Here is a 25,715-nt window from a genome sequence, read left to right on the forward strand (position 1 = left end):
CTACTGTACTATGTACTTAAAAGATGGTTACGATGATAAATCCTGCCTTTTACCACAATTACGAATGAATGAATGAATGAATGAATGAATGAATGAGTCAGTCAGTTAGTCAAGGAAAAGCAGCATCCCTGGAGTCAAGTGAAGAATGTATATAAGGAGAAGGAAGCAATCCACTGTGTTAAATGCTGCCAGAAGGTGGTAGTAGCTGAATAATGGCCCCCAAAGATAGCAGGTCTTAATCCCTAGAATCTGTAAATGTTACCTTGTAAGCGTAAAGAATCTTTGCAGATGTGATTAAGTTCTTGACATGGAATCATTATCCTAAATTATCTTGGTGAGCTCCAAATTCAATGATAAGTAGTATCCTTACAAGAGAGACCCAGAGGGAGGTGCCACACAGAAGAGAAGGAGGCAATGTGACCACAGAGGCAAAGGCTGGAGTGACGGGGCCACAAGTCAGGGTTCGCCAGCAGCCACCCAAAGCTGGAAGAGGCTAGAAATGGATTCCTCCCTCAAGAGTCTTGGGGGAATCATGGTCCTGGTGGCACTTTGATCTCCTTCAGTGGAGGAGTGATTTTGAATTGCTATCCTCCAGAACTGTGAAAGAATACATTTCTGTTGTCTTAAGCTGTCGAGTTTGTGATTGTTGGTTACAGAAGCCACAGCAGACTGAAACAGAGGTCAAGTAAGATGAGGACTAAGAAGTGTTCACTGGATTTGGAAAACTGGAAGTTGGGCCTGCTGCCAACCTAGACAAACATCGTTTCTGTAGAGTAAGCGGAAGAGAAGCCATTTGGAGTGGCCACAGGAAAAACATGGAGGAAGGGAAATGGATACAGTGAGGCTAGACAAGTCTTCCAAGTCATCTGTAAGAAACAGAAAAATGGGGTTCTTGCTGGGAGGGCATGCAAGGTCAAGGGACAGGCTTTATTGTTTTTCTAAATATGAGAGATGCTTTGGCATGTTTGTATGCTGATGGGATTGCGCCAGTACAGAGGAGAGGAAAACTGATGGTGCAGGAGAAAATGAGAGAAAAAGGACAAGGGTCAAGTTCTTTAGTAGACAAGACGGGGCCAGTGCTGAAGTGAAGGGTCTGCTCACCAAGATATTAAAACTAAACCAAACCAAACCAGGGCATGAGCTGTTCATCCTCACGAGAGAAGAGAAGGCAGTAGTTATGAGTGGAGAAGTGCATGTGCAGGTGAGTGGGTGGGGTTGGTCATGGGAGAACATGGCTTTTCTCTTCTGGGTGCTGCTCGTTTTTCACTGAGATAAGAAGCAAGGTCATCAGCTGGGGATGAGGATGGGGACAGACGGAGGTATCAGAGGTTTGAGGAGAGAGGAGAAGGTATGGGAAACGTCATTGGAAGTTGACTAAGGAAATGTGGAAGAAAAACCAGACAGCACTAAGGACCTACTTAAAGTTAATATCTGTGAATTTGTGGTTGTGTGTTTACTCAACACTCTTTAGCTGCTCAAGGATAAGATTGAGAGTTGGATTCAATCAGGGGTGGGGATTTTGTCAGCTGGTATGACTGAGGGAGAAAGTGGCAGGATTGCTGTGAGTTTGAAGGGAGTGACCACACAATAGACCGTGGGATATAAACCTGGTATGGTGACACGTGAGAACATGAAGGTTTTGAGGAACAGGGAAAAGGAGGCAGGCTCAATAGATGGGTGTTCTGAATTTTTATCATCAGAGTACAGCAGGATTGATCTGGGAAGACAGGAAATGGACATGAGACAATAGAAGGCTTGAAATCTTCCTTTCAACCAACTGGGGACCTCTTGGTGTTAAGGCTTTTCCACATATTTGGCCACTTTCCTTGGACAAATTTCCAGTGAATTTTAGAATCTGAACTGACACTTAACTGTGTTGAGAAAATCCCAGAGGTGCGGGGTTCAGTGATACACTGACAGGAAGGAAACTGTTAGTATCTCTGCAATAACTAGCAGGAACCAGTCATTCACCTCCAGATTCTTACTTTACAGAAGGTGAAACTGAGCCCCAGAGGGATTTAAATGACTCATCTATGATCACTTGGCAAAGTTGAAACCCTACATCCAGACCTCCAGCCTCAGAATTCAGCACTCTATTCCCCCATGCTGATTCCCACATTTCCTTTGTGAACCTTGGTTCAGTACCTTGAGGTGCCCTGGATGTCAGCTCAGAAAGCATCTTCACAGCTCCCCTGCTTCCATGGCCCTCTGCCTTTCCCTTCACATTTCCATCCACAGATGCCACATGTACTAGAAAGAGATGGCCTCCAGAAAATTCCTTGGAGATCAACTCAAGTTTCTCCTACCATACAACATTAAACCTATTTTATTCCAGTGCAGAGATGTGCTCAGCAAATACTATTCACTCACTAATCAGGGCACCTTGTAGTCAAATTTGCCAGGAATTTACATTCTTTACAAAAATAGTAAAAAAATAAAAATAAAAATAAAAACTAAAGTGAGAAAATTAAGCCCAATTCCTCTAGCCTAAATAGATCAGACTGTTTCACTGTTGGGTACTGATCACCATGGCCTGGTGAGGGATCAGCAGAGGGAGTATGATAGTGTTTTTATGTCACCGACACCCCATCTCCCACCCCATTCCCCAATAGGGTTTTTCTAGTAGTGACCAGCATGGGGGTAGAGGTGGAATTTAGTGACAAATCTGAAGAAATTTGAACGCTTAAAAAAATTTCTTTCTTTATTTATTTTGAGAGAAAGAGAGAGAGCAAGGGAGCAGGGGAGGGGCAGAGAGAGAGGGAGAGAGAGAATCCCAAGCAGGCTCTGTGCTGACAGCACAGTTCAGGGCTTGAACTCATGAACCGTGAGAGCATGACCTGAGCCCAAACCAGAGCTGGGTGTTTAACCGACTGAGCCACCCAGGTGCCTCTGAAGAAATTTGAAGCTTAATAATGCTTCTGATATTAGAAATACTCAGGAAACAGGTTTAAGTCCTTGGTTCTGACACTAGATGTTAGTGATATTTTCTAAGGCAATTCATTTCTTTGCTCAGGCCCTCAAGTTTTGTTTTGTTTTGTGTTGTTTTGTTTTGTTTTTATCTGTGAAATAAGATCTTAGTTCAGTGGGTTTCAAATGCCTCATATTTAACCCGTCTTTAAGGGTTAGTGGCATACATTTGCAGAGGAGCGATATTGAAGCCATGTTTTTTAACTTGCTCATTCCTAGAAAAATCCTCACCCCTTATCCTGGATAGGCCTTCCTGTCATGAGCCCGCAGGGGCTGCCAAAACTGAACCAAACTTGTTAAGCAAAACACCGTGCTACCCGGGGCTCCAGACACTCAGCGGTATTTCCGAAACCTGTGTCACAAGTGATTAAAGTGTATTAAATCAGTGATTATAAAAAAGGTTTGTTCTGGGTAGATGGTCCTGCAAGATAACTTCTGGGTCGTGCTAACTTCTGAGATTTCATAACTCCATGAACTCCGTATTAAGGAAGGTGAGTCAAGTTCTCAGCCTGTGCTTTCCTAGAACTGTTCTCGGTACCTGGGGACTGATCTCAGAGGTGTTTATTCTGTGAGACCAGGCTAGAAAAGGAAGAAAGTGAGCAGACACTGTGGTTAAATAGCTCCCAAAAATAGTATCTGCAGTTGAAGTGGTTTGGGGATTATACGTACATAATTGTCAAACTCTTTCATTGGCACATTAAGAAAGAGTGAACTTTAATGTGTATGAATTATATCGTAATAAACTTGACTTTAATTTAAAAAAAAACCTGAGGGGCACCTGAGGGGTTCAGTTGGTTAAGTGTCCGACTTCGGCTCGGGTCATGATCTCACGGTTCGTGGGTTCGAGCCCCACGTCAGGCTCTGTGCTGACAGCTCAGAGCTTGGAGCCTGCTTCGGATTCTGTGTCTCCCTCTCTCTCTGCCCCTCCCCAGCTCACGCTCTACCTTTCTTTCTCTCAAAAATAAATAAAAACATTTAAAAATAAAAAAATTAAATTAAAAAACATTGCATAAAAACAGTATCTATGGGGCACCTGGGTGGCTCAGTTGGTTGAGCGTCCAGCTGTTGATTTCAGCTCAGATCCTGATCTCGCAATTCATGAGGTCGCAGAGCCTGCTTGGGATTCTCTCTCTCCCTTTCTCTCTGCCCCACACACGTGCATTCTCTCTCTCTCTCTCTCTCTCTCTCAAAAATAAATATAAACTTAAAAAATAAAAGTATCTGTAAGGTGGTCTCCTGGTCCCCAAGTTAACATTTCCGACTAATTCCTTTACCTTTTGGAGACAGCAAGTAAACCACTGTGCCATGGAAAAGGGTCCCCTTCTTGATTCTCCTTCCCTCCAACCCAGAATAATCAGGATAATCCTGTCTTCAGGATAATCAGTGTGGGCAAGAGTTGTCTGTGTCCTTACTTAATGATAAAGTAAAAGAAAGGGTTACTTGTTCCTTCATCTTGGATTTCTTACATTCTTCCTCTAACACAGTCCTTATAATCAAAGGGATATTGGCAGGGCAATTTATTTTATGTACTTAGAGCAGAAGTTGTAAAAACAGTATTGTTTAGAAGAATAAAAACTGGCTCGGCACGACATATCAGAGATGTGTAACAGCCTTAAAAGATGATATAGAATTTGACAGTTGAGTCATGGGGAAACATTAAAATAACTTCATTCTCTTACAGATGTATGTTGGGGGGGTGGATAAATCTTGCAGTGTGTATGATGGGAAAACATCTCAGAAAGTCAGCATTTATGCAAGCCCCAGCAAATTGTGTATGTGTACTAGTTAATATTATCTTCCCAACATAATACCACACACCAAAAAACAAATCAGCATTAGAGACTGGAGAGAGGTGGGGCACCTGGGTGGCTCAATCAGTTAAGCGTCTGACTTCGGCTGAGGTCATGATCTCACCGTTTGTGGGTTCGAGCCCCGCGTTGGGCTCTGTGCTGACGGCTCAGAGCCTGGAGCCTGCTTCTAATTCTGTGTCTCCCTCTCTCTCTTCCCCCCCAACCCCCCGCTCACACTCTGTCTCTCTCTGTCTCTCAAAAATAAATAAATGTAAAAAAAAAATTTTTTTTTAAATAAACTAACAAAAGGGAGCCAAGGTCTTCTGTGCCACATTTTCAGGACTGTGGCCTCACACTGGGTTTCTGCCTGAGCCAGTGGTGGCCGCCGGGTGGGGGAGGGGATGTGAGGCCACTATGACAAAGGAGCTTTTTCAGCATCAGACCGATGTTTACGCTCTCAAACGGTGTGTTTGCGTAACTTTGCAACTGTGAAGAGTTGTTGGTGATTTACGTGTTGCCAAGAACAACCCAAATTGCGCGTGGTTTACTTCAGGATCTGTCTCTTTCTTGGCAGCAGCCAGGCAACGGTGAGAAGGAGGTTCAAGTCACAAGCTTATCTTTTGGGCCAGTCATGTGGGGATGCTTAAAGATCAGATGAGATGAAGAGCCTGGGAGGTGCCCTTTTAGGGACTGTGCTCCAGGAGCCCATCTGCTCCCAAACAAAAGCCGCTGTTAGCAATTTGTACTGAGGAGCAACTCTTTGGTGGGGCTGCATGGGTGATACTCTCCTCCAGGGACTCACCCTCATAAGTAGCAACATTTACTGAAGCATCTAATATTTACAAGCTGGGTGCTGGGGATGCTATATGGGGGACTTGCATTCATTTAATGAGTATTTATTGAGCACCTACTGTGAACACAATAAGGTCTTTACTCTTAGTTTGCATTTAGGGCAAGAGAAAGATGGATGATCTACTGATTAATTCAGTAACTTCAGATGGTTATAATGCGTTCAAGAAAATAAACAGGGTGATGTGCTCCGAGAACGACGGGCTAAATGAAGCACTTTAGATAATGTGATCGTCAGGAGGCTCGGCAGTTGAACGTCAACTCGAAGGAGAAAGCGGCAGTCATGGGCAGTACCACGCAGGGCAATGCAGCTTGGCAGACAGGGGAAACAGCAAGTGCAAGGGCCCTGGGGTGAAACCTGTCTTGGCCTGTTCGGCCCGTAAAGACAGACAAACTTTGGAGATAGAAGAGTGGGTTTAATAAATGTTTATGGGAGGACGCCTGGTAGTAATTAATAAAGCTAGTAATTAATAATGCCAGTCACCATGCCATTTATTTAAAAGGCCCAAGAAATGGCTTGGTTTATATTAGCACAGCCTCCTGGGTTGGTATGAGTTTGAGGGACTGAGGATGTAGTCGACGTAGTAGGTAGTTGCTGAGGAAGGTTTCTCAGAGGAAGAGGGGCTAGAGTCTGAAAGATAAGGTGTGCGTGAGGGAATGAGAGACATGGCGAAATCATGGCTGCCAGGGGCATGTGCTGTGTTGGGAGAAAAGAGCCGAAGTTTAGGGCTGGTGATGTGGGGTAGCAGCATGCACTGTGGGTTTTAGTGCAAAATCTGCTATGTATGCACAGATGCTCTGCTGGCCTTTACATACAGGAAATAGGCCTGAGGAGGAAGCAGAAGACAATGAGCCTCGGGTGCTTAGCTTGCAGGTTTATTCTGTGCCCACAGAAAAGCTTTACAAATGCTGTAGGTGGATGTGAGCCTTTCCCTCCAGAAGATACCGGTGAAAGATAGCACCTTCTTAGAATTATTGAGGTAGCCCACAGGGTTCTCACACATGCACTCAGTGACCGGTTTCCATAGAAACTTACTATGTATAACATGTGCATGTACTTTGGAGCCACACACATGAGACAATAAACCCCTGTTTACTGATTTGAAATCACAATTGATCTTCAAAGCATCGTCATCTCTTTAATAAGTTGGCAATGCAAATTAGAAATTTCAGAATTGGATGTAGTTTTACCCACCCTTCCCTCCCAAAAGAGATCCCCTCTGCTTTGGACTGTTTGTTGAGTTCTTGCTTATTATTGAGTTCTTAATTAATAGAGTCACCGTTGGTCATAATCATAGATTTTTCCTTTTGCCTTAGTCCCTGATTCCTTTTTCATGTTCCTTGTGAGGATTGCAGATTCTGCATGTAATGTTTCTAGGTTACAGAGCTTAGTAGTTGCTCAGTAAATGGTGGTGATCATTCTTTATTCATGCCTTTTCCTTGTATAGCCCTCCATAATTTATAACATGCTGTCACAAACATTAGGCACAGTTGTGCAATCCTGCAGTCCAGTTGAGCCACTGAGTCCCAGAAAGACTAAGTGACTTTCCCACCAAAAAAACAGCTAGGAGTGCCATAATGGACTAGAATTCAGGCCTACTGTCTCCTAGTACCTGTTTTTCTACTCTTGTACCACCTGTCAATTACATCTCAGGAGGTATCCCTAGACAATACAGTGATAACAAACTTCGGTGGAGGGGGTCCAGTTCTTCCTGGGGAAACTGCATTGAGGAGCTCAGCCTAAGGACCTCTGGTATCACCGTTTTGTAAGCCTAAGAGTCCATTTGAGCAGAGGCAAGGAGGCACAGGTAGGCAAGTCTCCCTGGGTTCCAGGGGTTGCCTAAGGCTTGAGATCCACTGAGGATTTAGAATTAAAGCAGTGTTGTTGTTTTTTTTTTAAAGAGAAATTAATTAACCAATAAATAATTTCCTACAAGGAGGCAGAAGGCCACTGCCTGTCAGATCCCCCTTGCCTGCTGTTGTGGAGCATTAGACATCAGTAGGGTAACAGAGCCATTTCTATGGAAACAAGCTCATTATTCCTCTTTTGTTGGAACCCTACTGGTTCACGGTCTAGGCTTGCTTTCCTTCTTTCTTTCTTTCTTTCTTTCTTTTTTTATTAAGAAAACCCAACATGTACCATACGAAATACAAATCTTTTTTCCTGGGAGCAAACAAAGCCCATCTAACATCTGAGAATGCCCGCTCCCATTTGTGGATACAGCCATTTCATCATCCAAGGCTCAGAGAAAAACTAAAACTTCCATGTTGTTTTTAAGTTGCAACATGGCCTATTCATTTCTGTTGCATTTTACAAAACCTGTGAAATCTATGACTTTCAGTCAACATTTTTCAAAGGGCTATGTTTTTGTCAAGGTCGTTAAAAGCAGCTGACCAATGATGCTCTTTCCAAGCAGAAGACTGCATCTCACAGAGATGTTTCAAAAACAGCAGTTTACTGGAAAGCAGAGGGCGGTCATTTCAAATAATGGTTTCTGGCACCCGACTAAGGCGGGGAAGCTGTGTTGTGTCTTAACTCTCCACCTACAAGGCATAGACGGCCCCCATGCAGATTTGAAGGAAATCAGACGCCATCTTGTCTTTCTCCCGTTTGGTAAGTGGCAACGTCACAGCAGAACCACATGGAAATAGTCCAGGGTGGATTTTAAGTGGATATGTTGTTCCCTCGGTTCATGTTCTTCCCTATTGGCCCATAGCTTCCATACCAGATCTCGTTCACATTAGCTCTCCCTGTAGCTACACAGATTGTAAAAATTGCTGTTGTGTTTGTGAAAATGGCCAAACATAAACCACAGTCCCCAGATTAGGATCAGTCTGCTGTATCTAAAAATGTGAATTGAGAAGGGCTGGAAGAACATCTTTCCCTGGGGCGGGGTGGGGGGTTGGGGCTTGCTTCAGAAATACCCCTTTCTCCAATGTTCTGACTTAATCGCAGCCTTGATTTCCTTCAGCTAGGGAGGCAGTCCTTACTTCCCTGGAGTTGTGAGGATTAAACAGGAAGCTGGCCCAGGGCCTGGCACATGGCAAGCCCTTGGTTTATAAGCTAATACTCATTTTTAGTATGTGTTCCTGGTCCTCTGATAAAAGAACAGAGCTTTTGGCCTCGAAGATCAAATTCCCGGAAATGAGAAGCACTGAAAGAGAGAGGAGGAAGGGGAAGGTGCTTGGGAGACTCCTGTTTTGTTTTATTTACAAATCCATACTTAGCCAGCATTGTGGGGTCCAGCTCTCTGCATTCTGGCTTCCCATAAACTCCCTGGGTCTCCACAGGGGAGGCTATCTTCTTGTGCCTCCTCTCCCTTCGCCCCCCTCCCCTCACTGGCTCTGCTCTCCCTTCCCCTATTCAAATGCTAACCAGTGCCCCAGGGTCCAATATCACTTCACATCTTCCATCCCCAAGCGCTTCCAAGCCAAGTCTGTGTGGACCTACCTTGCCCTCCCCCTTTCCTGACACCTCCCTCCCCATTCTCACCTTCTTTTCATTTGCTACCCGCCCCCCACCTCCACACCGCTGCTTAAAAATGAACAAAGGAGAGGCCAGTGAGGAAACCAGGACGTTGTGACATCCCAAAGATATCTTTGTGCCCTCTCCAATTGTTGAAACACATGATTGGGAAAGAGTGAGCATGTGAGGTGGATTCCAATCCTGAGACCCTAGGGCTTGAACTTGTGGAGGGAGAAGCAACAACCTTCACAAAGAAATCCTCTATTGATTTAAAATATCCCTAGTGGTGGGCGAACTGAAAAGAAATTAGTGTTTGCTGATTAGTGGAGATCGCAATGTGCTATTTTGGTATGTTCAGGTCAAAGTGGCCAACTGGTAATAGAGATATGTGACCAAAAAGTTCCCTGAAACCTGGCGGGCTGTTTTACAGTTATTATTTGATTCTCACTGCAGCCACAACTCAGAAATTCACTCGTGGTCTGACTGTGAAGGCCCGTCCCTGGACTCTTTGTATACCTACTCTAATCAATTTGGTGATGCGTTTTGTGACTCGTTACAGAATTAATTTGAGTAGGGATCCAAAAAAGCAAAAAAACCAGAAAAATAAGTTTGGCAAAATGACCAAGCTAAACTTGTGTTGTGGAACAAACAGTCAAGGTAGACATTGATCGAGGTGACTAACTATAGCAGCTCTGGAGAATTCCAAATTGAAATTGTTAGAAATTGGGCCTCTAATTCAAAAGCAACGAACAACCACTCATCGATGATACCAGCTACCTGACAAATGAGAATAATAAAAGATGTCATCAAGTGACAGGAGACTGCAAGCCTCTGATTTGTTTTCTAGACCTAGAATTGTTTGTTTTATTGCCATGTGATCCTAACCTGCGAATATACAAAACAAGTAAATCAAGCCGCCTTATCACCAATTGCAACTATCAAAACATAGTTCTGAGAAACACACAGTTGTAATGAAAATGAAAGACCGTAGGGAAGCCGCCTGCATGCCGTGCTTAAAAAACACCAAGTAGAGCATGAGAAAAATGGAATCCACCACAATTAACCTATACTCTCTAAGGCAAAGATCTCATTATCCAAACATTTATTTATCTTTGTGCCACAGAAATAAGGAGTTGTGTTTCTACTCCCAAGACTAAATGACAAGAAAATGTATGGTTTCTTAACAGAAGAGTTCCTCCTGAAAGAAATGAAAATGCTGGATGTATTTTTAGAAAAAGAAAACTCATCTAATGGTTATTATTCTGTAACAAGCCTATCTCTCATGTTCAGGGGCAGGGACGCTCCTCTCATCAGTGAAAAGAATAAAATGCCTTCTGTATTAGTCTCAGGCTTGGAATTCAGGTGGGATAATTAGGACATTCTTGCAGAGTCCTACCAGTCTCTCACACAAACTCTAGAATTGTTCTAGGGGCTTTGGTTGTTTGTTTTCTTTTTCCTCACTGGCAAATATGACCCAGCATAATCTCATTCCACCCGCACATTGCAAGAGATTGTGCCCTCTTTCAAATCAGCAGGGACCAAATATCCATAAAGCATAATAATGCTAACAAGAATTATGAGCACTTAACACTTATTCATCCCTTTGAAGGTAATCAGGATCCTAAGACATAATATAAAAGCCAAGTTGGTAGAACCTTTCCTTGTGGATTACTTTCTTTGAGCAGATTTTTCATGCATGGATCTATGGCTTGTTTGTGTGTGTGTGTGTGTGTGTGTGTGTGTGTGTGTGTGTCCTTTCTCATTGAGAGACGAGGAACAGCACAATTCATTGTTGCCTGGCACTCTGCAGGGCATTAGAGTTTCTGCCTCTGCTCACTAAATGCCACTGGCGCCCCTAATTACTGTCATAACTCAGGCCACCCTCACACATTTCCAAATGCTTCCTAAGGGGTGGCACTTTCCCTGGTTGAGAACCTTTGCCAGCGAGACTTGGAGAATAGATTGAATCCCATTCGGAATTTCCAGAGGGTAGACTGTTGGAATTTTGAAAAGAGATCTTGGCTGTGGAAATCTGAAAGAATTAATCTCCAGTATTAGTGTTCTCTGATTCAAATTCAGAGATATGTAACCACCCATATCTTAGGCCATAACTTGGTTGCCAGATGATGCAGCACTTTACAGGTGCTACCAATTGCTGGGCTGAAGACAGCTGGCTGGACCAAAGAGTGTCACTCCAGCACTACCCAACCTTGGATCATCACCCCAGCTGATTCCCAGAGATCTTTTGAGATTCCAGAAGTGACCCCAGGAATCCAGAGTTTCCCCCTGAGAACCAGATTCTGGCTCTGTTTCCCTCTGCCTCACTGATTTCTAGAAGAGTTAGAGTCCACAACTGGTTGCATCGTGGAGGTGGGCTTCTGATGGTTCCAGGGACAGGCTGGGCCCCTGCAAGGGTAAACTATGGTACATCACAAGGCAGCCCAAAGACTGAGCTGATGGGGTGAGGGAGGAGCAGTGTATAGAAGTTAATCACCCTCTCTTTTTAACTAACAGTTTTTTGTTTGTTTTTAAGAGGTGTGTGTCTTAAAGCTTTGTCTACATGATCTTTTCAGCAGAATTTTCCTTTTCCTTTTGGCTATTTTAGTGGTTGGTATAGTCAAACCATTTCCTTCCCTCTTAAAATAATTTCTGCCCAATTTCAGTAAGATGTAAAATGAAACAGGAACATTAGCAAAGGATATCTGATATGCATCTATGCTTCTGCCTAAGCACTTTGTCAACACTTTTCTTGGCCCGATATGCTCACAATGTGCAACACCTTTTTCTCAACAACACTTCTCATGGCATGCAGCCCCTGTCAGCTCAGGTAGAGATGAAAGACAAAAGCTTTTGTCTTCCCCATTAGGAATCTGTGGTGTAACGTTTACATACACTAACAATGAATAGTCTTAAAAGGATATTAAGTAAAAAACTCCATTTGACAAGAATGTCAAAACTACTAAAATATTGGAACACCTGGGTGGCGCAGTCAGCTAAGCAACTGACTTTGGCTCAGGCTCAAGCCCCACATTGGGCTCTATGCTGACAGCTTGCAGCCTGGAGCCTGCTTTGGATTCTGTGTCTCCCTCTCTCTCTGCCCCTCCCCCACTCACACTCTGTCTCTCTTTCCCTCAAAAATAAATAAACATTAAAAAATAGTAAAATATTGGGGTGCCTGGGTGGCTCAGTCGGTTGAGGGTCTGACTTCGGCTCAGGTCATGATCTCACAGTTCGTGAGTTCAAGCCCCGCGTCAGGCTCTGTGCTGACAGCTCAGAGCCTGGAGCCTCCTTTGGATTCTGTGTCTCCCTCTCTCTCTCTGCCCCTCCCCCGCTCATGCTCTGTCTCTCTCAAAAATAAATAAACATTCCAAAACATTTTTTAAAAATAATAAAATATTTAGGGACTAACTTAGAATAGAATTAACTTAGGAATAGAGAGCCCAGAAATAAACCCTCACATATATGGTTAAATGATTTTCAACAAGGGTGCAAGACCGTTCAACTTGAAAAAGACAATCTTTTCAGCAAATGGTGCTGAGAAAACTGGCTATCCACGTGCAAAAGAATGAAGTTGGACCCTTACCCAACACCACATACAAAAATTAACTCAAAATGCATCAAAGACATAAACGTAAGAGCTAAAACTATAAAGTTCTCAAAAGAAAACATAGGGCAGAAACTTAACAACATTGAATTTGATGACTTCTTGAATATGATGCCAGAGGGACAGGCAACAAAAGAAAATTGGACTTTATGAAAATTAAAAACTCTTGTGCATCAAAGCACACTATTAACAGAGTAAAAAGACAATCTATTAAATGAGAGAAAATGTTTACAAACCCCGTATTATCTGGTACAAGATTCATATCCAAAATATATATAGAACTCCTAAAACTCAACAGCAAAAAACCTGATTCAAAAATGGGCAGGGGCATCTAGTTGGCAGTTGGTTAAGCATCTGACTCCTGATTTCAGCTTGGGTCGTGATCTCACAGTTTGTTGGACTGAGCCCCTCATCAGACTCTGCGCTGACAGAGTGGAGCCTGCTTGGGATTCTCTCTCCCTCTCTCTCTGCCCCTCCCCCACTCTCTCTTGTTTTCTCTCTCTCAAAATAAATAAACTTGAAAAAAGATGTGCAAAGAGGGGCACCAGGCTGGCACAGTCAGTGGAGCACGTGACTCTTGAACTCAGGTTTGTGGGTTTGAGGCCCATGCTGGGTGTGGAGATTACCTAAAAATAATAAAACATTAAAAACAAAAACAAAAAGAGGCACAGGACTTGGAATAGACACTTCTCCACAGGAGATCTACAGATGGTCAATAAGTACATGAAAAGATGCTCATCATCACTAATCATTAGGGAAGGCCAATCAAAAACACACTGAAATACCACCTCACACCCATTAAGACAACTACTGCCATGGGGCGCCTGGGTGGCGCAGTCGGTTAAGCGTCCGACTTCAGCCAGGTCACGATCTCGCGGTCCGGGAGTTCGAGCCCCGCGTCAGGCTCTGGGCTGATGGCTCAGAGCCTGGAGCCTGTTTCCGATTCTGTGTCTCCCTCTCTCTCTGCTCCTCTCCCGTTCATGCTCTGTCTCTCTCTGTCCCAAAAATAAATAAAAACGTTGAAAAAAAATTAAAAAAAAAAAAAAAAAGACGAACTACTGCCAAAAACAAAAACAATGGAAAATAATGAGCATTGGGAAAGTTGACAATTTGGATCCCTTGTGCACTTTTGGTGAGAATGTAAAATGGTATAGCTGCTATGAGAAATAATATGGCTGTTCCTCACAAAGCTAAAAATAGATTGGCCATATGATCCAACAATTCTACTTTGAGGTGTATACTTGAAAGAATTGAAAGTAGGTCTTGAAGAGATAGTTGTACACCCATGTTTATAGCAGCATTATTCATGGTAGCTAAACATGGAAGCAATGGACGTGTCCATCAATAGATGAATGGGAAAACAAAATGTGGTATGTACATGTAGTGGAATATTATTCAGCCTCAAAAAGGAAGGTGATTCTGATTCATGCTACAATGTAGATGAAACTTGAGGACATTATGCTAAGTGATATAAGCCAGTCATAAAAAGATACTGTATGATCCCACTTCTATGAGGCACCTAGAGTAGCCAAAATCATAGAAACAGAAGGTAAAATAGTGGTTTCTAGGGCTAAGGGGAGGAAATAATGGGAGTTACTGTTTACTGGGTACAGAGTTTCAGTTTTATAAGAAGACAAGGGTTCTGAGTGTGTGTGTGCACGTGCACCTACGTACACGTGATGCATTGTCCAAATACATCAAGCTTAGAAGACAGGCTAACTTTTCTTACCATAGCCACTGTTTAGGAAAACATCCTTCTTTGGAACACTGGTCTAGGACTGTGTAGTGCTTTCTATCTCCAGGAGGGGGATGTTATGGGAAAGCAACTGGGTACACAAAAGAAGAAAATGCACAAAGCGATTCCAAAAGTGATACTAGACTCTGTTGGGTCATATGGTAAACCAAGAACATTGATGCTGTATCTTCCTCAAACGAAAACGAAAACCTGTGTTTACTTTTACTCTTAAGTCCATTTAGGTTTCAAATGTGTTTTCTTCCCAACATTTTCAGACTTGCATCCTGCCCCAACCCTCTTCTTTTTCCATCTCATTCCTCACCTCCCCACTTCTCTTTTCTGTTTGTACAGGGGTCTTCTTCCATGGTAAGTAGAATGAAGGCCCCCCAAAATGCCCATGTCTCCATTCCTGGTATGTGTGAATATGCTACGTTATATGGCAAAGGGGAATTAAAGTTGCAGCTGGAATTAAGGTTGCTAGTCAGCTGACCTGAAGATGGGGAGATTGTCCTGGATTATCTAGGTGGGCCAGGCATAAATTACAAGGTTCTTGAAGAAGGGAGCAGAGGAGAGTCAGAGGGAGATATGACAACAGAAGAGGTCAGAGTGATACGATATGAGAACAACTCAACTCACCTTTGCTAGCTTTGAAAATGAAGGATAGGGCCAAGGAACACCAGTAGTAGCCCCTAGAAGCTAGGAAGAGGCAAGAAAACAAATTTTCCCCTAGGGCCTCCAGAAGGAATACAGCCCTGCTGACACCTGGATTTTAGTCCAGTGAGACCTATTTCAGACTTCTGACCTCTAGAGCTGTAAGAGAATAAATTCCTATTGTTTAAGCTCCTATATTTGTAGTAATGTGATACAGGAGCAATAGAAAACTCAGACACTTTCCGTCTCAGTCTCCTTGGGACAGCCATAGCTTTCCCAAGGAACATGAAAAGGCATTAGGACACAGGCTTTCCTAGATATTCACATGAAAATAATGGGTCATTTACTCAGTGGCAGATCTGTTGTCCAAGAGCTGAAAAACTTTTCATAATGGTCGTGTAAACAAAATAGTACTTATTTCTCTTTACATAAACAGGTCACAGCTGGTATTGTGGCTCTACAGTGTCAGTAAGCACCCAGATCTTTCCTTCTCACCCTGGTGTGAAACCTAACAGTTCAAGATGGAGCGCTATAGCCAACAAGACTGTCTTCTAGGCCAGTAGCAGGAGGAAAGGGAGGCAAAGAACACACCCCGCTCCCTTCAAGGGCACTTCTGCCTATATCTTACTGGCCAAAACTTGGTCATAGAGCTCTAATGGCCTGCAAGGGAGACCGGAGAATATATATTTCAGTAAAGTCTGCCCAGCTAAAATTCAGGGTTCTTGTGGTCTCTGTTAAAAAGGAAAAAAAAAATTGTCATTACTAATGAAGAAGAGGAGAAGCAGAATTTGACTATTTGGAGGCAAGCTGTGGTCTCTGACACAAGTTGCTACGTAATCTGGTTTAAATTCAAGGGCAAAAGAATAGCTGGCCAGACTCCCAAAGCTCCCTCAGGGCCAATGAGTATTTGATAATTCTGTGATAATTTGTATTCTAGTGTGATAAATTCTAATTCAGAAGAAATGTTAACTTCACAGAACAGTGTCCAGGGTCTTGTGGATCATAACTACTTCCGACTTTGAATGAATGAAAGAGTTAGACTACCCTAACTCGGTAATTCAAAATTCCATCTTGGTCTTGTGACATTTTGCAAGGGTGTTAGATTTTTATTCCATTTGGGGATACGTAATTTCCCTGTGGGGGAGATGATTGGGTCCCTAATTATGCTGATGAAATCGTAATTGTCAAAGCCTCTTATTTTTTTTTTTTTTGTTTTTACATAAAGATCCCTCCCTTGATCTTCAAGCATATGAAAGTAGTGCTCAGAGATCTTTGTGGCTTCAAAATCCCTTCAGTCTTCCTTCCCACTTTATTGTCTCTGACGCCTTTGAAAATAAGTTGAGAGAACAGTTAATTATCTTCCAGTTTATACTGTAAATGCCGTTGGGGTGGCTGATTTTGCAGTATTCTTTATAAAATAACACTATGAAGGGACCTCTTTGTTTACAGAGAGTTATACATAATTTCTTCTTTTGTCTTGAAGAAGAAGATGCCAAGATATAAGAACCAAAGGAAATAATTTGCATACTTATGCTTTTTTGGTCATTAAAAATTGTTTCTTGATTTTTACTGAACAAGAGACAGTCTTACATTGAACTTACTATGGGTCATTCTTCCTTCCCCAGGTTTTCTATGTGTTCTCTTTCCTTTTTGTGATGGTAGCCTGATTATACTTTGTCCCTGAATTAAAATACTGCCCAAAGCTAGCAAAGCTAACAGTTTTTAATATAATGTCTTCAGAGCAAGATTCAACTGTTGAGTGAAGCAAGGCTCTAATGCCTCTCATTTCTTGTGTCATGCACTCTAGTTAAATTGCTGCTCTCAGACATTGCTTCACTATTGGGTGTCAGTGACCATGAGGGGCACATCTATACAGACAGTCCTGAAATAGCATATGGCACCTTAACATAGAGTGAGACGTGATCAGAATGTGGGGGAAATGGGTACCAAAAATAAAATAGTGTACTTTCCGAGATGAATGACAAAAATCAAATGAGATCGTGGGTCAAGAAAGAATTAGAAGAGAAAATTAAATTGGGATAGGACCTGAAGGGGATGGGAGCAAAGATGGGGAGGAAATCTGGCAAAGCCAGAGGCAAAGAAACCATCTCACAATTTACATAGGTGCAGAATTCCACTCTCTGAACATTGGTGTTCCATTTCCATATTTAGAAAAGTAATAAGTCCATTATACTTAATAAAGAATTCACCAGAATTCTGTGAACTCATTGATGTAATTAACAATTCAGACATGGCAATCCTTCCCCCTTGTTGTTATAAATGAAAAGTTGTGAATCAAGTGCATGGTTGTGAATCTAGCCATATTTCAAATAGAGTAGAGAGAAATGACTATTTTTTAAAATGCTGGATAAACAACACTGAAAAGCCACATATCCTGTATAGAGTCCTTGCAGTATAATAGGCTGAGGTGATTACAGTTAACTATAAAGCTGGTGTTTGAGCCCATCAGGAGAACATTGCAAACCTGGTGTCTTTAGTCCTAAAGGATTATATAATGTACCATTCCTCTCTCTGCTTGCCTTCCATTGTTTACCCTCTGAGGGCACTTAACAGAGTATCTGACAATAGCACCTGAAAAATAACAGCAGTAATAGTGTATATTGTCGCCCTTACTATTTTGAACTCATTTCATAAGATAACTTTAATGACTTGCTTTCTTGATTCAGCAGTACATCTTATTCTAAGTGATTTCGTAAACATTGTGTTTCATTGTGCTTCATTGTGCTTCTCTGAAGAAGGGGAAGAAGTGCAGATGGATGTGGGGGGGGGGCAGGGGCAGGGCAGTGAGGTGGGGGGGCAGGTATTTGGGAAAACACACCTCATCTTCTGGTCTGCCTGCAATCAGACTCAGTGCTGGACTGGGGATGTAGAGGGCTGGGAGAGCCAGACCTGACCACAGCCACTCTTTCGACACCCCCGGATATGATGAGCCTGTGCATTTGGCAGCCCATGAATTCCCTGATGCATTCTTCCTTCCTGTTTTCTTTCAGTGTATCTGAAAAGCCTACCCAGCATTCCAATGGCCAGCAACAACACCGCCAGCATAGCACAAGCCAGGAAGCTGGTAGAACAGCTGAAGATGGAGGCCAACATCGATAGGATAAAGGTGAGGACCACGTAACCCACACCACTCCTCCAGCCTCGATTATGAGGAGCGTGGCTTGCAGCCACCTGTCACTTGACTTCCCTTCTATAGAGATTGATGAAAGCAGTGAGGGCAAGAGAGAAACTTAATGATTGGGCAAACGTTCATTTTTCTAATGTGTCTTTGCTTTCTCCAGATTTCTCTCAAATGAAATGACAGCATAGATTAAAACTGGTTCTCCATGTAGACTTAAAAACAACACAATAACAGCAAAACAAACAAATGAGAAACTTTGGCTCATGGCTGAGATCTAGCCAAGGAGATTGGAGAACACACAAAACGTATCAGGTCACCAGTTGACCTCCCTAACTTTGTAGAGACTGTCTTCTTATTTGGGTTTTAACTTTTCTGTCTTGGTTTAGGCTCTAAGTTTAAGTGTCTCTCTTGATTAATCCTGTCATGATTAATCCTTCTATTCACCACTGCAGGTTATAATTCTTCACTCATTTATACCTCATTGGATTTCTTTTCTTCAAAACACTGAAATCACACATGGTCTCCCTAAGGAGAAGTCAAACAGCATAGTGGGTAAATGAAAGTATTTTATCAAGTGAAACTCAGAAATGTGTCTCATTTTATTAAAATAACACTAGAACATTCTTCCAAGTGCCAAATTCTTTTTATTTTTTTTTATTTTTTTTAAATTTTTTTTTTAACGTTTATTTATTTTTGGGACAGAGAGAGACAGAGCATGAACGTGGGAGGGTCAGAGAGAGAGGGAGACACAGAATCTGAAACAGGCTCCAGGCTCTGAGCTGTCAGCACAGAGCCTGACGCGGGGCTTGAACTCACGGGCCGCGAGATCATGACCTAGCCAAAGTTGGACGCTTAACCAACTGAGCCACCCAGGCACCCCCCAAATTCTTTTTAAAACTAGAATATTTTGGGGCGCCTGGGTGGCGCAGTCGGTTAAGCGTCCGACTTCAGCCAGGTCACGATCTCACGATCTTGCGGTCCGTGAGTTCGAGCCCCGCGTCAGGCTCTGGGCTGATGGCTCAGAGCCTGGAGCCTGTTTCCCATTCTGTGTCTCCCTCTCTCTCTGCCCCTCCCCCGTTCATGCTCTGTCTCTCTCTGTCCCAAAAATAAATAAACGTTGAAAAAAAAATTTAAAAAAAAAAAAAAATAAAACTAGAATATTTTTACTATTTTCTCCATACCTGAGTTAGCAGCCTAAACTATCTACCCAACCTTTGGAGTATGCTTATAGATCAAGGGTCAGTAAATTAAAGCTCATGAGCCAGAACATTTATTTTTATAAATAAGGGTTTATTATAACATAGCCATTAATTTACATATTGTCTGTAGCTACTTTCCCACTACAACAGCAGAGCAGAGTAGTTACAACAGAGACCACGTGGCCCTCAAAACATAAAATGTTTACTCTCTGGCCTTTTACTGAAAACTTGACTGACCCCCTGGTCTAGAACAATAGTTCTCCGCCCACCTGTATACTCAGATTACTCAGGGAACTCTGTGAAAAGATCAATTCCAAGATGACACTCTAGACCAATTAAGTCAGAATCTCTTGAGTTATGATTCAGGCATTAGGTTTGTGTGTGTGTATGTGTGTGTGTGGGTGTGTGTTGTTTTTAATTATCACTTAGTTTTGGGGCGCCTGGGTGGCTCAGTCGGTTAAGGGGCCGACTTCGGCTCAGGTCATGATCTCGAGGTCCTTGAGTTCGAGCCCTGCGTCAGGCTCTGTGCTGACAGCTCAGAGCCTGGAACCTGTTTCAGATTCTGTGTCTCCCTCTCTCTGACCCTCCCCCGTTCATGCTCTGTCTCTCTCTGTCTCAAAAATAAATAAACGTTAAAAAAAATTTTAATAATTATCACTTAGTTTCAATGTAAAGCCAAGGTTAAGAACCTAGGGGAAGGGATTTGCTCCTTTTTTTTTTTTTTTAATTTAAGTAAAAATTTACACCTACCATGGGGCTTGAACTCATGACCCTAAGATCAAGAGTTGCATGCTCACCCGACTGAGGCAGCCTGGTACCCAGGGTTTGTTCCTTCTAACTCCTATCAGATACATGCTAGAGAGTGAAGGGGGAGATGGTATTCCCTCATAAGTAAGCTAAGCAAATATCCATGGACATCGATCTAGTTTAATCTTCTTTTTTGAGTTCTGATGATGGGGCTATAAGATGTAAACAGCTTCTCTTCTTTCAACAGCTTTAACTCTTCTTCTTTATTCATGAATGAGATAAATAAAGGGTCCTCACCATCTGCCTTACTCCTTTACCACCTTCTTCATCTCGTCTTTTCCTTTTGCCTCTTCTTTCTTACCCCCTTGCTGAAAAAGTAGCACAGTGACTGCTGAGAGAAGTGAGGTTGCTCAAGGATTGTCACATCAAAATGAGACATTTAGTTCTTCTTTGGGAAGGACAGGGACAGAGGAAGGTTCTGCCCATGGACCTTCTGGAAAATGTCACTTTGCCTTTCAGGGCACCCCAACTAAGATAAAAGTGTTTGTGAGGCACTGTTGTGGTTGGCATTTTCTGTTACCCTTCAGCATTCTCAGATCTGCTCCCGGAGGAGGATGTGATGGTACTGGAGGTGATGAAAAGCTGGCAGTGGGAGAGAGAAGACAGAAATAGGCCTGTTCAGCCATAAGTCAGATCTCCATCCTCCCTCACCTGAGTGACTGGCTGGCTACAAGGGGCTCCTAGTTGATCCCTGAAATCCCATCTCAACCCTGTCTCCATCCGTGCCATCAACTATCCTCCACATTGCTGCCAATGAAAATTTTCTATAAGAAAATCTCATTATGTTCCTTTCCTACAGAAAATCTTTTCATGCTTCCCATCACCTATAAAATAAAGTCCAGACCGTTAGCAGAGTATGCAAGGTGCTTCTGGCCTCTGCCCCTCTTTTCTGCTTCATCCCCTTCTTTTTGCCAACCTGCCATACTGAGCCACTTCTGATGCTCTTGATGGAAATTTCAAATGCCTGGAACATTCACTCACCTTCTTTCTGTCTCTCTGCTTTACTAACTCTGGCGACTGCTTGAAGGCTCAGACCAATCATTACATCCTTTGAGAAGCTGTCCCAGACCCTCATCATAAGGTTGGATTTTTACTGATTGTCAGTTGTTCATCTATTCTTTTAATCTAACAAATATTTCACTGACAGCTTTTTGAATTGCCAGACCTTTGCCAGGTCCTAGAGAGACAGAGACAGATAAAGATGAAAACATGGCTCTTGCCCTCAAGGATCTCCTTGATCCCCCTTCCTAGTCTAGGAAGCGGTTAACAGAAAATATGAACACGACCTATCACTGACATAAATAAGATAGCCAAGAAGCATAATCTCCAAATATCATCAGAAAGAAGCCAGCACCACACCCCAGTTCCCTTTGTATACTTCTTCCGAAGACACCAAAGGAATCACCACGGCAAGAGAGACGAAGCGTTCATCTAATAAAGCGGGCCCTGGGTGGTGATCTTCCTAGGCAATCTTCATATCCAAATCTCTGGACCCTCACTATGTCATTAGACCTCACATTGTTGGAAATACGGCAGCAGCTTGTATTTCTGTATTTGTTCTGCACATCAGAGCCAGGCAGGCACGCTGTGGTGAAGTGTCTGATTATTTTTAGTTCAGCTGTTGGCTAAACTGCGACTGTGTTGACAGAGTTGACAGCTAGATGGTTTAGGGCTGGGGTATGTGCCTTCAGGAGTCCCTTCAAAGGCTTCTGAGCACTCAGGCTTCTCCACCTGCTGTGCATGCATGATCCCATCAGCAAGAGAGGGCTTCTCTCTGAAGATCCCATGTTTGTGATTTTGCAGTCAGAGTAGTGACCTCTTTAAGCTATAAAGGGCAGTGGTGGTGGTATGTACATGTGACAGAGCCCACTGTGGCTGAGGCCACAAGAAACAGGGGGCAGGGAACACAGTGGCCCTGGAGCTTCCAGAGTCCCATCAGCAGGCACGGCCCTATCCCTCCTGTGGCCTCCAGAATAACTTGGGCTGCAGAGAGAAGCTGTACAGTAGGAGGATCTGAATAGCATATTCATTTTTAAACCTTCTTGTGTCCTATCCCTTTGCATCACAGATCCTGGGAGAATTGGGCTAATGAATCCATTATCTGTTCATAAGCCTCAGGCATATATAAATTATACTCCCAGCCTTTCTGTGTTTCTTTGTTAGCATTTAATTCAAGGACAGAAAGTAAAGACAAAACTTAAGGAAGCTGGGAAGGGATCTGGCGACAGGAACGGAGAGGGGCGTAGAACTGTGACACTCAGATGTATGAAACAGCAATATACTCACACTGATGTTGAGCAGAGACAAATAAAAGGAAGCTTGTCCTTCGAGCACAAGTTGAGAGAGCATGTCCAAAAGTAAAGGACAGCAGGACTTCAGTAAATCTATTTATTCACCACTATATTAGGGCTCCTTGGTTTTCTAATAATAGGAGCCTAACCCAAGCTCACTTAAGCAGGAAGAGGGGATTGATTATAAAAGATACAGTGTGTCTCAGATTCCAAGAGCAGAAATGTAGCTGGGTAAGCAATAGAAATAAGAGCTGGAAGCCCATTGGAAACCGGGAGAGCTCTGTTACATGTCTCTGCCTCCCTTTGTGTGTCTCTTTCTTTTCCCAAGAATAGATTTCTCAGCTGCCTGTTCCGTGTGGCAGATATGATGGCTGCCCACCGCTCCCAGGATCCCATGTCACTTCCACCTCCATGAAGAGGTGATAGATTGATTTAATTCCTTTTCAAGTGCATATTCCTAGAGTGGCATTTCTGTACTAGCAAGAGTGAGCCATCTACAGCTCTAATCAATGGACATTAGAATAGAACCACATTGCACAAACATTGCTCCTAGGAATTAACACACCCACATGAATGGGAAAGGAATGGATACTTAAGGAGGAGTGAGAATCATTGTAGGCTGGAAAGATGCTTTCTGATGGAGGGCATGGTTAGCATAATGAAGAATAATGTAGATGTAAGAAAAAAAGAAAGCCAAGGCCAGGGGCGTGGGGAATGAGTGCTTCTTAACTAATTGGATGCTCCATAAATTGACCCCACATAAAAACGTCAAATTTATTTCTCATTTATCCCAAATAGACCTTTCCAACTTGCTCCCCTTACTCCCCCTTGCTCCCCCAAGAATATGCTCTGTAAATTCCCACCTCTCTGGTTATTCTCGGTCCCTCACTGAGAATGCCTTTCTCCTTATTCTTTTCATATCTACTACAGACTCAATGTTTGTATCCCTGACTCCTCAAAAAAAAAGTTCCTATGTTGAAATCCTAACCCCCAATATGATGGTATTTGGAGGTGGGCCTTTGGAGGATGATTAGGTCCGGAGGAGTGAGCCTTCATGAATAGGATTAACGCCCTTTTAAAAAGAGATCCCACGGGGTTCCCCGGGTGGCTCAGTCGGTTGAGCGTCCAACTTCAGCTCAGGTCATGATCTTGTGGTCCGTGGGCTCGAGTGCCGCGTCGGGCTCTGTGCTGACAGCTCAGAGCCTGGAGCCTGCTTCAGATTCTGTGTCTCCCTCTCTCTCTGCCCCTCCCCTGCTTGTGCTCTGTCTCTCTCTGTCTCATTCATAAATAAATAAATAAATAAATAAATAAATAAATAAATAAATATTTTAAAAAATTAAAAAAAAAAAAAGAGAGAGACCCCAGGGAGATCCCTCATCCCTTCCATTGTGGGAGGTAATAGTAAGAAAACATCTTTGAACCAGGAAGTGGACTCCTGCCAGATGCCGAATCCGCCAGCACTCTGTTCTTAGACTTTCCACTCTCCAGAACTGTGAGGAATAAATTTCTGTTGTTTATAATCCATCCATTCTACGATATTTTGTTACAGAACCTGAATTGACTAAGACCCTGTCCAAATCTTACTCCCCTTTTAAGGGTCAGCTCCAATCCCCATTTGTCCGTGAATCTCTTGCCATTCTGACCATTTTCATCAAACAAATTTTTCCAACTAGACTACAGTCCTCAAAGTCAAAGACCATGTCATTCACCTGTCTGCATCCGTAAGGGCAGTGGAGTACTCAGGCATTCCAGAAACTCTTTTTGAGTGGATAACTTCAAGTTCATGTGCTAAGAATGTCATATAACAGGACATCAGGAGCTATACTCCATGTGACATTTCCAGTGACATTTATGGTTTGGGAAATTGCAAGCCTGAATATAACTGGCTAAATAAAACTGTGATCACAGGAGAAGTTTCACTGAAATGCAAAAATGAAGAGAGGACGGGCGAATAGTTTCATGTCATACGTATGATTATAAGTAGCCAGCGTTTATAGTACACCTTCTTTTTAAAACAGTTCAACATAAAAATAGACCCGATTTGCATAACTGACAAATATGTGTAAATTATTGAATTAAAGACAAAGATTCCTTTTTCTTAGAGGCTGGGGGAGGGGCAAAGGGAGAGAGAGAGAGAGAGAGAGAGAGAGGAAGAAATCATCTTTCTGATGATTGATTCATAAAAGATTGGAATTGTACCAATCATGAAAAAAAAATGGTACTGACAAAAAGCAGTTAGACATCACACTTGGTACTAGAGAGGGGACATACATCCTAAGTTTGGGGCTTTTGAAGTTTTTCTCCAGCATTTGAAATGAAAGTTTTAACATCTCTTCCCCAAAATGCTTGCATTTGATTTATTAGGGAGAATAAGATACTGTCCTCCTCATAGGCCAATTGAGAGAATTTTCAGGGACTATAAAATCAGTCCAGTATGTCAAAGGACTTAAAGAGGAAAGGGTTGTGTTCAGCATTGGCCAGTCCTAATTCTTTCAATTTGCGGATAATGAAGCAAAAAATTTTAAATTGAATTCACACATACGTTAATAATGGAGCTTGGCACTTCATTTTTGTGACGGTTGATATAACTTTTAAAAACTCAGTAGGTATTTGTTAAGCACCACACACATGCTTAGCCTTACTCATTGTACCTAGGGGCTACAGAAGTACTGTTAAACCTTGATGATTTGACATCCCTAGAAAATGAATTTCTCTGGATAGCCCAGTTTTCAGGCCAGATGAAGTCTCCCTTTTTAAAAATGTAGCTATTTTGGATGACGCTTTTCAGCGTCTTTCTTTTTTATTAAATAAATGTACTTTTTTGGTGACTATTTTAAAGTTATTAATTTCAAAAATATCATTCTATTTCCTTAAAAAAAAAATCCTATAGGGGCGCCTGGGTGGCGCAGTCGGTTAAGCATCCGACTTCAGCCAGGTCACGATCTCGCGGTCCGTGAGTTCGAGCCCTGCGTCAGGCTCTGGGCTGATGGCTCAGAGCCTGGAGCCTGTTTCCGATTCTGTGTCTCCCTCTCTCTCTGCCCCTCCCCCGTTCATGCTCTGTCTCTCTCTGTCCCAAAAATAAATAAACGTTGAAAAAAAATTTTTTTTAAAAATCCTATAGATACAACATTAGTTTAATACCACCCTTGGAGGAGAGGAGAGGGGAAGAGGACTTAGAATATTCACTCATTATTTTATAAATAAAAAATAGTAG

The 25,715-nt window shown here is 42.7% G+C and overlaps 1 protein-coding gene across 2 annotated transcripts in view; it reads left to right on the plus strand.

Annotated features, from left to right (window-relative positions):
* GNG2 (G protein subunit gamma 2) overlaps positions 1 to 25,715 on the plus strand; it is a 120,760-nt gene that overhangs the window by 75,901 nt on the left and 19,144 nt on the right. For both annotated transcript variants that reach the window (XM_047862516.1, XM_047862515.1), the window contains one exon: positions 18,074 to 18,189. In XM_047862516.1, the coding sequence (XP_047718472.1) occupies positions 18,103 to 18,189 (87 nt within the window). In that variant the 5' untranslated portion in view covers positions 18,074 to 18,102. The remainder of the gene's footprint in view (positions 1 to 18,073; positions 18,190 to 25,715) is intronic.

The sequence above is a fragment of the Prionailurus viverrinus genome, chromosome B3 (genome assembly GCF_022837055.1).
Source record: "Prionailurus viverrinus isolate Anna chromosome B3, UM_Priviv_1.0, whole genome shotgun sequence".
NCBI classification, from domain to species: domain Eukaryota; kingdom Metazoa; phylum Chordata; class Mammalia; order Carnivora; family Felidae; genus Prionailurus; species Prionailurus viverrinus.